Genomic DNA, 13,149 nt, shown 5'->3' with positions numbered 1-13,149 from the left:
TAAAATTGTCAGTCTCACCGAATCGTAATCGTAATCGCCTATGAATCATCCTAATGTTTAAGTCTCGATAGAATGTGCACGAACCTCACACCTCGCAGATTTCGATCCCAGAAGTCGTCCAAGTGAACGATACACCCTGTTAAAGGATAAGAATCGAAAAGGTGCGTGGACTGACTTAATTCATTTCTTATTCTCTGACTATTATAATGAAGCAAGAAGAAAAGAAAGGAAAAAAAACAGCGGTGCCGAGGGATCAGGACGATAAAAAAGCAAGAACGTCTGAAGGTTAACACTTGTCGCGATCGAACGCTATTCTTTTTTTTTTTTTTTAACATAGAACGTGACTTTACCGAGTTCAACCCTAACAACAAGATCCGTCGATTATTTTTACTCGTCTAAGTACTTCGCGTCCATAGTTTCGTTTCAATTAATGGATTATCGTTCTGCTAGAAATTTTTTTCCTAGGTACATTTTTTCTCACGTCTAGGTTCAATGTTTTTCTGAACGAATGGTTTAATATATATATATACATATATACCTGTAGATACATAAATCGTGTTCAGTATTATATTAAATCGGAAACACGAAGTTGGATACCAAGATACTAGGTGGACGTGTTCGTATTTGCCAAGGTCAATCGCCGGTAGTAAGACGGTAGGTAACGCGATCTTTCATTGTGCCTCGGCAGTTATGACGGTTTGCGTGTCTTCCTCCGTTTACATTTACCCCTTTAGCCGTCTTTGCTTTCCGTTTCTTGTAAGTTGTTAAGAACGTGCGGCAGTTTAACAGGCCGCAAACGATATTTACCATTATTTATCATGCAAGCAAGCAATGTTAAAGCTCCCGCAAAATGACTCCTCCGAGGTTTACCGTCTAACTGTAAATTGCATCTTTCGAAATGCGTTCTAAAACTCGCACCTAATTATTCCGCAAAATTTCATATTCCTCGGGGAAGAGTACTACAGTCTACGGTTCAAACTATTGAAATTTATTCTATCGATCGTACGGGGGCTACTTTCAAATGCAAAACGCTATCCGTACGGACTGCACTTTCCGATGATAAATATCATCTCGTTCAATAATTGACGATAAACGAATTTCGTCGTTATTTGACCCTTACATAACTCTTAATTATTCATTATAAATGGAAATTTATAAATGTAACATATCATCTTCATCAATGGTGTCAGTTTATTATCATTTATATCCGAAATGATGAATATATTACATTACTACAACAACAAAAAGCCAAGGAATAGGAAAAGCATGTAAATATCGTATTTAATTGATACCCATGATCACTACAACCTTGTAAACGTAAAAGCACGTAATAATGAGAAAAGACACGTAGAATGCGCGAGGTAATTTATAATTGAAGGTTACCCTCGTTGCACACGCATTGTAGGTACATATTAAAGTAGGCGCCTGTAGCTGTCGGGTATACCGTGTACCTGATTACTATGAATTATTCGCAATACTTGCGAGATTTAAATGTCCAAGCTTTTATGCACGAAACTTACTACGCGCGATTCGTCGATACACGAAAGAACAGGAATCTTCCAAGAGATATTAGGGGGCATTATAAAATAAAATAATGTTATTCCTCAGAAACAATCATTGACAGAATTGAATCTAAAGTATACTTGGAAGAATCCTCTCAGTAGAGGAAGCTGAAAAGTTCAAATAGTAATATTGATACACGCTGGTAAAAGTTAGACTGTCGATATCACGAACAGGACACCCATATCCTGTTTTGCACTACACCGACAAAATCATGATTCAAGATGTAGCCACATTATTGGTATCGTGCACGTTGACTCTATTCACAGTCAAATCGAGTGACTGTTGTTGATACGCAACAGGTTCCATGGAGGACCATTTTGTCAGAAGCTACAAGATGAACAAATCGATCTAAAAGTGTCTATTACAACAGAAATACGAACGAACAACAATGGATCCGCAAGAAACAACGACTAACAATGCTGCTTTGATTCGCGGTGCGAGCACGGTAAGCAGATATAAAAAACAAAAAGACAATCAAACGGCAATATTAAAATGTATCAAAAATCATTCATCGCAACCCACATAGATGAGAAAACTCGGCTGCAGTTATTTATTCAGAGTTCGACATTTATAATCGTAATTCGTGTTCGTTTTATTTTTGTTTTACATAAATTTGGCAATCTCGTAGTTCCAACGAGATGAAAAGAATTAACGAAAGATAGAAAAAAATATGCGAGATAGTTGTGGGCATTGAAGAAAAGGGTTTTCTCGAGTCACGCCAAGTTAAAAGGTCTCTAGGAATCGTGATGGATATCGATAGTGGTGTATCTGGACTACAGTTATTCGTGGTTCGATCCCATAACGAAAGCAAAGTTAAGCAAGCGGTGGCAGGTACCGTGGAAATGTTTCTCGAGACGTCACCGTCGTCTCGCATTATCGAGAGATCGATGAGCCCAGGGCCGATATCGCGCATCCCAATTTCTCCGCTTTGCACGACCGAACACCCTGCCCCCTTGCACTTTTCTCTTACTTACAACCAATTACTGATCTCGATGCCGTGTAAAATATCCTTTCGAAATAGTTGATGGATGATGAACAGATATCTATAGCGATAAATAGATAAAATCCTATTACATGCGAGGAACAGGATTGTGTAGGTTTAATACATTTGAATTTTTACTATTTCACGTTTTTCATGAATATTATACCAATTTAGAAATTTACTTATCTCGTAATAGTCCCAAATTAAAACCCATAATTATTTAGTCGTTTCAAAAAACGCGACTGCACAATAGAAGTTCGCCACACTCGTTCTTATTAGTGGGGAGAAAAATAAAGAAAGAGAAAGGAAATATTTAGGAGCACAACTGCCGACGATTGTTATGCTAAAATAGCAAAGCCTTCAAAATGGGGGAGCAGATTCGTCAGACTTGTACAATATACGAAAGGAAAGAAGGAAGGGCAAACTTACGGATTAAGGAGCAGCGTGCACGTTTGAGTGAATACGTGGGGTGCGTTTACCCTTTACTGCATAAGGATACGCGCACGACGTACGTGATGTGGAACATGCGAAAGCCCAATATTCAAAAGACTTAAGATTTCTCCAAAGTTCATATTCTCGTTAGAGATATTTCCAACGTAATTAGACGTAGTCAATTGTTTCCTCTTTACAAAGTTGAAGTAATTGTATTTGTTTTTTTTTTTATTCGACCTATAAAAACGGAAAGAAACGTAATAGGAAAGAACATTTAATTTACGTAATTATAGATAAACATAATCTAGTTGGCACATCAGTTTAAAAACTTGGAACATTAGGAAAAATATATCGGTGAGGAAGTTGCGAGAGTTCCAAGAATATCAAACAGATGTTTGCATTCCCAAAGTAGCAATCGGGAAGTTTGAGTTTGAAGTAAATGCGAGATGAAACGTTCTTTCTCGTAGGTAAAGCAGAGTGCACCTCTATCGCAAGGCTTTCAAGCAAGAGCCCAAGTTACTCCTACTGGATTTCCAAGATATCCAGTAAATAATGGCCCTATAGGAGGTAACCGTCCTGCAGGACAACAAGCGCAACACCCTATTTACGGTTTAGAAAGACATTCGTCCATAGGCCAATCTAAATCAAGCCAACAACAACTCGTACAACTTCGACCGCACGGGCTTTCACCGAGGCCTCCTGGAAACAACCAAGTGCATTCGCCTAGGCAAATACAAACTAGACAAAATCCAGTAGCAATATCTCAAGGTCCAAGATTTCCTGGGACCCCCCCCGGAGTCAGAATAGCCAATCCACCGAGCGGAGGACCACCGAGCGGAGGACCACCGAGCGGAGGACCACCTCCGGTTGCACAACCGGTTGGGCCCAGGCCAAATTATCAAAGAAACGTCATCGAACAGAGAACGGAACAAAGGATCTTGAATTCGTCCGCATCGGCAAGCACAAATCAACCGCAAGCGCAAAGTTTCAATTCACCGAGGCCACTTAAAAATTCGGTGCCGCAAAGACCGAGGAATGATCCGTCCTTAAACACAGCAAGACCGTGTCAATTATCCCATAAGGAGAACAACCAATCTGTACGTCCTCGTATAATCATAGAAAAAATGCCGGACTTGGACGAAGAGAAGAGCGATCTCGTCCGAGAGAATTCGATTCAAAAAAAGAAAGCTGACGTTCGCGGCAGCGGGGAGAACGATGACGACGATGACGACGTTGTGATGGATACTGAAAAGTCACCTAGACAAAATGGTAGCACGGTTTCCGACACCGATAAGTCGCCACGCCCAGCTGACAATTTACCTCCCAATAAAGACAAATCACCGCAGAAAAGTGGCAACGCTGACCGGACCAAGGAATCCCTATCGGACTCTTCGGTATCTCCAAAAATAGAACAAAAAATGGAGGATAGCAGTAAATCAGTAACTCGGCCAGGAACGGCTACGATCGATACTAAATCGGAGAGAAAATCACCCGAACGAATGATCGTTCCTGTAAACGATAACGAGCAGCCTGGAGAAAAAGAAACTTCGAGTAGATCTTCGTTAGACAAGTCGGAAGATAAAACGTCCAATAAAAATGATTCCATCGAGGAGGATAAGTCTGCTCCTACTAAAAATGATCAAATTGGTGACGTTAAAGACGAAGTAAAGAAGGAATCTTCTAGCAGTAGACCTGCATCGAGCAAAATGGAAGATAAAATTGATGAAATGAAAAACGAACATTCCTCGGTCGTTGAAATGAAAATTAATGAAGAAAGTAAGAGTGAAATAGCGAAAGACGAATCGAAGGAAAAGAAAATTGAAAAGGATACTATTAAAGTCGATGAATTAACTACGAAAGAAGATAGTAGTCGTTCCGCTAGTCCTCAATCACAAACCGTACATTCTGCAGGTCAGAATGACAAAACTGATTCCACGCCGAGTAAAAAAGATCAAATAGAAGAGAAATTAAGAAATTTGGAAAATCTTTCAAATAATTTAACTCCACAGAACGTAGATCAAATGCCAAGAACACCGTCAAAGTCTCCTCCGTCACCGGATATTATAAAAGAGAACAAACGACAAAGTCCTCCTCCTCCAGTGGGAAGTCCTTCGAATATTCCGACGCCAATTAAGAATTCTGAGGAAGCATCAAAAACACCATCGAAGTCTCCATCCCCGGACGTCACGAAGGGGGAGGACAATTCTAAGGAAGCTTTAAGCGATTCGTCGACTGTTCAATCCGTAGAACAGAGACCGAAAACTCCTGCTAAATCTCCTTCCCCTTCTCCCACGTCACCCTCACGATCCGCGCCATCTCCCTCGGCCGATGTCGTAATGGATGATAAAAGAAAATTAACTCCGAGTCCTTCGAATAATTTAACGATGCAAAACCTCGAACAGGACTCGAAAACTCCGTCAAAATCCTCTGACATTTCTAGAGCCTCGACGCCGACGGTCGTGGACGTTCAGGCGGAAAATAAATCGGAAAGTTTAAATCTAGAAAAACCCAGCAGACCGAGCTCGGCTTTGTCAAAAGATTCAACTTCGGAGAAAGTACAGGCTCCGACTGCACCAGCGAGTTCACCTTCTTTGGAAATGCAGGAAAAACTATCCCTACCAGAATCCTTAGCTACACCACCAAAGTCGCCTCAAGAAAGTGTTAAAGGTTTTGATAATGGACAGAGAAGGTCTCTGTCTTCTCCTGGTTCCCCGAAATCACCGAAATCACCAAAATCAGCGATCAGTATAAAACCTTGCGAGGGTGAAAAGAAAAAAACTACCTTCGCCGAGGATTCGATTATCAAGAAGGAGGAAAGCCTGGAGGAAAAAACGGAAAGTTCTTCTCGAGAAACTTCGAAACCGACAACTCCTACCGGAAAACCACGACGTGCGCAAACACCCGTTAAACTACACAGCGAGAAACGAAAAAAAGGTTTTGCCAATTGCAACATAAAACAAAGTTTACTTACTTGCACCCCGATTATTCTTCTAAGAGATTCTCAATGTTTTGCTATTTATTATTGAACCGGCAATGAAATTTTTATTAGATACGCTTATTTTTCTCACTCTTCTTATACGCTTGTACTCGTATTATAATTCATTTTATTGAATATTTTGATTTTATCCTTACCGGCATCGACGTGATTTTGCTTCGGATTTTTGCTATGCCAAAAAATTCATAAATTTGATCTAACGCATGCATCGCATTTATTTATTTTCGCAGAGACGGAAAATGACAGTGCTAGTAACGATTTGAGCCAACATAACGTAGTAAGTATATACAAATATTTGCAAGTATTCAAAAATGAAAAAGTAATATATAAATTATTTATCTATTATAAAGTCACCGACTACGAATGGAGTCGCAGATTCGCCAACAAAAAAATCACCGTCGAAATCCAAAGAGAGTGACAAAAGATCGACAGCTGGATCGCCGACGAAATCGCCTAGCAAGTCTAGCAAATCATTGCCAAAAACTCCAGAGACACCGTCATCGACAGGAAGTCAAGAAAAAAAGAGTAAATTTAGTCATCATTTTTCTATCAACAAAATAATCCGATAAGCCCAATTGAGTGTTTGTTTAACGATACAGAGGTGCCGATGAACAAAGTCCAAGTTGGTGCAGCACCTTCGCCGAATTTGAAAACGGTACGATCGAAAATCGGTTCATTAGAAAATGCCAGTTACAAACCTGGTGGTGGAAAAGTTAAAATAGAAAACAGAAAGTTGGACTTTAGCAAGGCACAACCTAAGATCGCTGCGAAGAACGAAAAATACACGCCCAGTGGCGGAGACAAAAAGGTGAGCTTTTCATTTATAAATACAATAATTGACTGAAAATAAATGTTTAATCTTGAAGTTTTTGCCAATTGAATTAACGTGCAACTAATAATTGCCAAGATTTGATTACAAACTTTTCGTTCTTTTTTATGTTGAATACTAATTTTCATTTCAGATATCTCAAATAAAACTTCAATGGAACGCGAAACCCAAAGTGGGCTCTTTGGATAATGCAACGTATAAACCTGGCGGCGGTGATAAAAAGATCGAGACAGTCAAGTTGGATTTTAAAGACAAAGCTAAGCCAAAAGTAGGCTCGAAAGATAACGCCAAGCACGTACCTGGTGGTGGAAGTGTCAAGGTAAAAGATTTCTTTTTAATATTTCATCGGAAACAAATTCTATTGGCCTTGTATCCTTGACAATACGAGACTTTATTATATTTATTATTATTAGGAATTTTTAACATTGATTTCAGCATGTTCGTGTTTAATTCTAATGCATTTACTTACTTATTTTTTTCAATTATAATATAATCTAGAAAAGTACCGTTAGTGTCTCTAATGTTTTTTATGCATTATTATTTTCGTAATATAACACAGATTCATAGATAGATCAAGGAAGAAGCGAGTAATAACCGATCAATTGAAACAAAAATTCAGACGCTCGAATTATTCGTGCATTATTATCATTGATCGTTGATTTACTTTCATTCATATTTGTCACAGTGAATAACAAAATGCTCGCTTCGTTCGTTCAACCAGAAAGAAAAAGAAATAAAAGGAGGACTTCAAATGAAAAAATACGTATACTTACTTATTCGTGAATGAAACGTTGCATGCGGAATGTAATATACAATATATATACATATACTCTATATATGCAACTCTATAAGAATTTACTTCCGCGATATTTGATTTTGGTTTAATAATATATAATTAAAGAAAAATTAACGACCCTAAAAAGATTCGTTCGGAGCGGTTCATGAATCTTCGTCTATCTCTACATTTTCTCTTCCGTATGCATGCGGTTCGTCCACTTGTCATTAATTAACAAGTCATTGTTATTTCTTGGTGTTCAGTCATCGGCGACGCCACCAAAGACACCGCAGGACACGAATAACGACGTAAGTATGTAATGGTCAGTTAAATAAATATATACAAAGTCTCTTCCGCATCTATTCCTCTATTTGGGTTCTTTCTCGTCATCCGGTACAAGCACCCCGTATGTCGAATTATCTTATTGTTACTATCAACTTTAAATTCAAATGATATGAGAAAGTAAGATCTTCCAAGGCACGGCTGAACACTAATGAATGAGCTAACTAATGAGCTTTTTTTACTGTTTTATCATTTTATCACATGCGAAATTCATCGATTCGAATCGTAATTTATAATAAAATAATCATCAAAATTCATCCAGCTACGTGAAAAGAAAAAAAAACAATATTATAGGGCTCTTTTATTATTTATTAACAAACTTGGATTCGTGCCATATCGTCGTTTTCTGATCATAACACGTGCATACTATTTCGCTGGATATATAGAGGTATATTTTATTAACCAGCAATGTAAGTAAAAGTATTGTTTGATCGGAGGAAACTCTAGCATGACGAAGCATGTATCAAAGAGAGTATTCAAAAATTATATTTTTTTATTATTATACAATTTATTACATGTTACGCCGTATTGCGACAGTAGCCCAACTATCAATATTTGTTTTATATTATTTTGACGGTTATAGAATACGACAATTTTTATTTTGTTAATACCGTAGATAGAGTAGAGCTTATTCGTGAACAAGTCAAATAAACCCTCGACTCTAAACGCATCCATTTTCTATGCTGCTTGAACTTTTTCATTTTTCGATCACAATAGAAACGAAACGTTAATTTTGAATGTGATTAATTTAACAACAAAAGAATTATATTTGCAGATACAAACGCAGAAAGTTGATATCAAGGCCGAAAGCAAGATAGGATCTATGGACAATGTGAAACATAAGCCAGGTGGCGGTGACAAAAAGATCTTCAACGACAAGGATTATCTCAGACAGACAGGCTCGAATGTTGAAAGTCTTTGCGGTAGTGGTTCACAGGTACGATTTATGTGTAATCCTTCACGTTAAAGAACAATTTACAACGATAAATTTATAAGATCCAGATTTATCGATTAATTAGTTCTTTATTAGTACGAAACGAATCGATGCTTTTACTTTGTTTCTTTAATCAAAATTCGCACTAGCTAAACTATTCGCTTTACACCACTCGCGCGCTGCATGTTGTCTTTTTAAAGTATTATTTCAGCGCACTTTTATTTTTGAAATATCGATAACCCAACTACTAACGCGAAAAAAAATGTCGTATCAAGATAAAATAGCTCTACAATTACTTAACGATAAACTTTGTCGAAATTTGCTAAGGATGGAAATGGAATGAACAACTTGCTCGATGGTTTTGAAGAATAGTTTTTTGTCGGTGGGAGGGTTTTCGGTTTCTTCCTCTAATTGTGAAACGTGTCTTGTGCCCGCAGAGCCCAATACCCTCCGGCGCGATCACCGACGGCAAGAACGGCCTGCCAGCTTCGGACGAGAACCTCAACCAGGAATGCTAGCTCTCTCTCTCTCTCTCGTGAAAAAACAAAACTTGACCGATAAATTCTGGTCTTAGAAAAACTTCGTCACTTTACGTATATTAAACTCACCTTTACCTTTTCCCCTTCCTCGTCCTCAACCTCTCCTACCCCCCTCCTGATACTTCTACGAGAATCCCAACAAATGTGGGATCATTATACCATCCCCCTTTAAAAAAAAGAAAAAAGGACTCTTAGAGTCCTTGCTGAGCCGATACTGAGCAAGCGTTTACCTTGTTAAGCTACCATTCCTAATGATCACAGCAGAATCATTCGTACGATGCTCTCGTGAAGATCTTTTTTTGTTGTTTTTTCTTCTTCTCTCTTCTGTACGATCTCAACACTGCCGATTTTGTGATAAACAACTAACGATTAAACTCATTTCGATCGAAATATTCCGATTTTCGTCGAAAACGAGTTTTATGGTGACTCTAATAATTCACGGCAATGGTTGTTGATTGATTACTCTACAATTTTGTCTAACTTTTCTCTTTCTCTCTCTCTCTCTCTCTCTCTCTCTCTCTCTCTCTCTCTTTTGCCTCAATTTTGTATCCACATTATATGTTCATCACATTGCAACACGCAAATGTTCACTTTAACATCCAACAAATAATGCTATATCGATCGTTAAAATCATTAATTTAATATCGATTAAGGTAAACCTGTTTGTTATTTCAAAATCTTTCATTTTTAAACAACGTTCTATCGATTATCAGAAATAAATCAATGATTTCAAGTTCGGTATCGATAAGTATTCGGTAAATTCCTTCAACACATTCTATAAAACGTTTACGTTCGCGATAAATTCTGCACTGTCATTATTCTATAATCATTCACGCACTTGCAAATCGAGAATAGAGGTCAGATAGAAACGGAAAGAGAGAAAGAAAGAGAGACAGAAATGATGCAGCAACGTCCGCATTCCGTACGTATGCCATGCTAGTGACATAACGTGCTTAATTAACATCTTTCTCGTCATTCATTTATTTTTCCATCGTCGTCGTGTTGTATTGCCATTTCTCGTATCGAGTTTCATCGTGAGAGAGTTATTTGCATCTTTGTCTTATTCTCGCTGCTAACAAGGGAACCACCATTCCAACGACAAAATACGATTTCAGTTCATTTTCTTTTTTAAGCTAACTTCGACGGCTTTTTTTGTAAAGAAAAGAAATGAAAGGAAAAAAAATATACGAAATTTACGGTCGACCTGCGAAGCATCAAAAATTGTATACGGAAATGTTAAAATATTATATTTAACGAGGATCGTCGTCTTGTTGTTCGTATTTTTCATCGGATCGATCAAACTAAAAGCCAAGTTTTCCCACGCAAACCGAAATGAAGAATTGCAATTGCGCGGTTGATTGACCTCGTGTGATTCTTATTTAAAAAAATAAAATAAAAAACATACATATACGTATAGATAATTGTTTTCTTTTTTCTAATTTTTTATGGTTCGACATAGTGACAAGTTTTCTTTTTTTTAATGTAATCGTGAACGTAAGAGGTAACGTTTCGTTCGATCATTGATGTAGACCTAAGTTTAATTGATCGCTCGCTAACAAAAATAAAAAGAAAAAAAATTTAATGATAGAAGAAAAATCATTAGGTATTAGAATGAGAGCGATTTAATGATATTACTATTAATTATTAATTATTATTATCTGTAGTTCACGTTAAACTTCGATCGTCGATTTTATTCCGGGATTAGTCGAATCACTGAGAAAACAAGACTATAATAATACAAGTATTCGCACGTATCAGACCGCTTTAATCGGTTTATTATAGAGAATGAAACACACGAGAGAGAAAGAGAATAAAGTGTCTGATAGTGAGTATTGAAAGATGAAATATGGAGAAAATACGCAATTTCGAATACGAAAAAGAAAAGAAAGAAGCGTGGTGCGTGTACGAGATATAATAATATTGTAAACGAAGGATTCATTTTTGTGAAATCGTTTGGTACATCGAACTCGGTTCGGATTGTATCTAAATGATAATCTAGAGAGTACGAGATATTTGTAATCGTTACTGTAGATACGTAAACTATATTGCTATTCGTTGCACTTATTCAGTATAATAATTAATCTATCGCTAGAGAATAATAATTATCTCGATAGGTAAGAGAAAATCAGGAGTCAGAGAGTATGCTATTATTGAAAAACGGTACGAAACGGAAAGGGGTAGAAAAAAAAAAGAAAGAAAATAAAAGGGGGAGGTAATCGAAAAGCCTCTTGTTTGTCGTCTTCACTTTATGACGTTTCATGCAATTTACACGTCGCTAGAAAATACATGTATGTACTATTACAAACACATTAATAACTATATTGCTTCCATACTTGACTACTGTGTACCTCGGTTCGATTTTAACATCCGAATATTTCGCAATAACAAGGAAAAAAAAGGAAAGAAGAACAAAAAAACAAACAGAATAATGTAAAGCAAAAAAGAAAAACAGAAAGAAAAAACTAATCTTAGGTTCTCGTAATTGTCACAAGTTACCACTTCGTACGAGCGCAATTGTGCAATGACTGTGTCCGGTATATCTTTTTCAGGAGGTTCATGCTGGAATATCGCAATAATATTTTTGTTTTTAAATTTACATTACCAGTCTCTCTCTCATTTATCAACCCAAATTCAATCCCGATCATAAATAATAAAAAACCAAGAGTCTCCTAAAAAAAAAAAAATATTAAATTTAAAATTGCACAAGGGTAGAACTCGTGCATGTTAATGGGGGAAAAAAGAACGATCCTAACAAATCTAACAACCGCTACAGCTGAGAATAGATGTAAAAATATTTCATAACGCGTTTACCCTAAATTTTCCTTAACTTTTTCCTCAAACTATATTCCTAATAGGTTCTAAACGAACATGCCGTAGTAAGAATTTAGTTAAATTGCAAGAATAATCCATAAATATATCAGCACAGCGTGTATCCTCACCCTCACGTATATAACACACGCCGGCTGCTGCGAACTACCGTCAGAGCACTCACCGTCACTGTAATATCAAGGTCAGTTTGCACATTCGCTAATCTCGTATATCTCGTAATACAATACTAACTCATTGATTTGAATACATGCATACATATGATCCTAGTATATAAATGAACCATTGCCAATGAAGATCAGACGCTTAAGTAAGAAGTTGATTTTTAAACAAGCATCCTGTATATTCAGGTTCAAAGTACTGAGGAGCAGATAACGGATGAGGAAAAAAAAGAAACGGAAACGAGGAGTAGCGAGCTACCACAGCCACCACCATCGACACCAACACGAGGACGCACTGTGAAATCACCGTCTCGAGTAGTTACTGCACAAGCTGTTCGCAGCAGCCTGGCCAAGTCACCAACGTCTAATAAAAATAATATTCTACCGAAAGACGCAGATAGTCCTGCAACGCAAAATTTAGAAAAGAATGAAGATAGTAGGAACGAGAAAAATATCACTGAGAAAAAAAGTCCGATGAAGGAAGACTCGGGCAAATCTTTGAAACCACCGAGTACTCCTCCTCGTCCTCCGAATAATTTACGATTAAAAAATATCAATAAAACGTCTCCGGGAAAGATGTCGCCGAATGAGTTGCGTCTTCCTAAGTTGGCAACTTCACCAGTTCATCAGGAAATTAACACGGTCTCGGAGACATCTCCTAAACTCATTTTACCCAAATTGATCGAATCCTCGATACAATCTACTCGCGTTGCTCAATGAGTTCTAATTTTTCTTTATATTTCATCGAACGATTAATGCGCGGATTAACCC

General features: G+C 37.4%; 1 protein-coding gene across 5 annotated transcripts; it reads left to right on the top strand.

Annotated features, from left to right (window-relative positions):
* Positions 1 to 1,861: 1,861 nt before the first annotated feature.
* LOC106785461 (microtubule-associated protein tau) lies at positions 1,862 to 13,123 on the top strand. 5 transcript variants are annotated; one of them, XM_014745948.1, is made up of 10 exons: positions 1,865 to 2,008; positions 3,445 to 3,802; positions 3,833 to 5,911; positions 6,203 to 6,249; positions 6,323 to 6,497; positions 6,572 to 6,780; positions 6,935 to 7,120; positions 7,840 to 7,884; positions 8,694 to 8,855; positions 12,568 to 13,123. In XM_014745948.1, exons 1-10 carry the CDS (start codon positions 1,952 to 1,954, stop codon positions 13,096 to 13,098), a joined length of 3,849 nt encoding a protein of 1,282 aa, XP_014601434.1. In that variant the 5' UTR covers positions 1,865 to 1,951; the 3' UTR covers positions 13,099 to 13,123. The 5 variants fall into 5 exon arrangements, with proteins under 5 accessions (XP_014601435.1, XP_014601434.1, XP_014601433.1 ...); XM_014745947.1 differs by having other exon boundaries at positions 3,445 to 5,911; XM_014745950.1 differs by lacking the exon at positions 12,568 to 13,123 and adding an exon at positions 9,290 to 11,987 and having other exon boundaries at positions 1,878 to 2,008; positions 3,445 to 5,911.
* Positions 13,124 to 13,149: the final 26 nt, after the last annotated feature.

This window comes from Polistes canadensis, unplaced genomic scaffold (assembly GCF_001313835.1).
Source record: "Polistes canadensis isolate GaletaPanama2010 unplaced genomic scaffold, ASM131383v1 scaffold_51, whole genome shotgun sequence".
In the NCBI taxonomy this organism is placed as follows: domain Eukaryota; kingdom Metazoa; phylum Arthropoda; class Insecta; order Hymenoptera; family Vespidae; genus Polistes; species Polistes canadensis.
Note: the sequence above shows the minus strand (reverse complement) of the source record. Positions and strands in the feature narration are given on the sequence as shown.

What these genes read in the sequence shown, in the direction of transcription:
- LOC106785461 (XM_014745947.1), top strand. Translation starts at nt 1,952, where the DNA reads ATGGATCCGCAAGAAACAACGACTAACAATGCTGCTTTGATTCGCGGT. An exon ending in TGATTCGCGGTGCGAGCACG is followed by an intron (nt 2,009 to 3,444) that starts GTAAGCAGATAT and finishes TCTTTCTCGTAG; the next exon opens with GTAAAGCAGAGTGCACCTCT. An exon ending in ATTTGAGCCAACATAACGTA is followed by an intron (nt 6,250 to 6,322) that starts GTAAGTATATAC and finishes TCTATTATAAAG; the next exon opens with TCACCGACTACGAATGGAGT.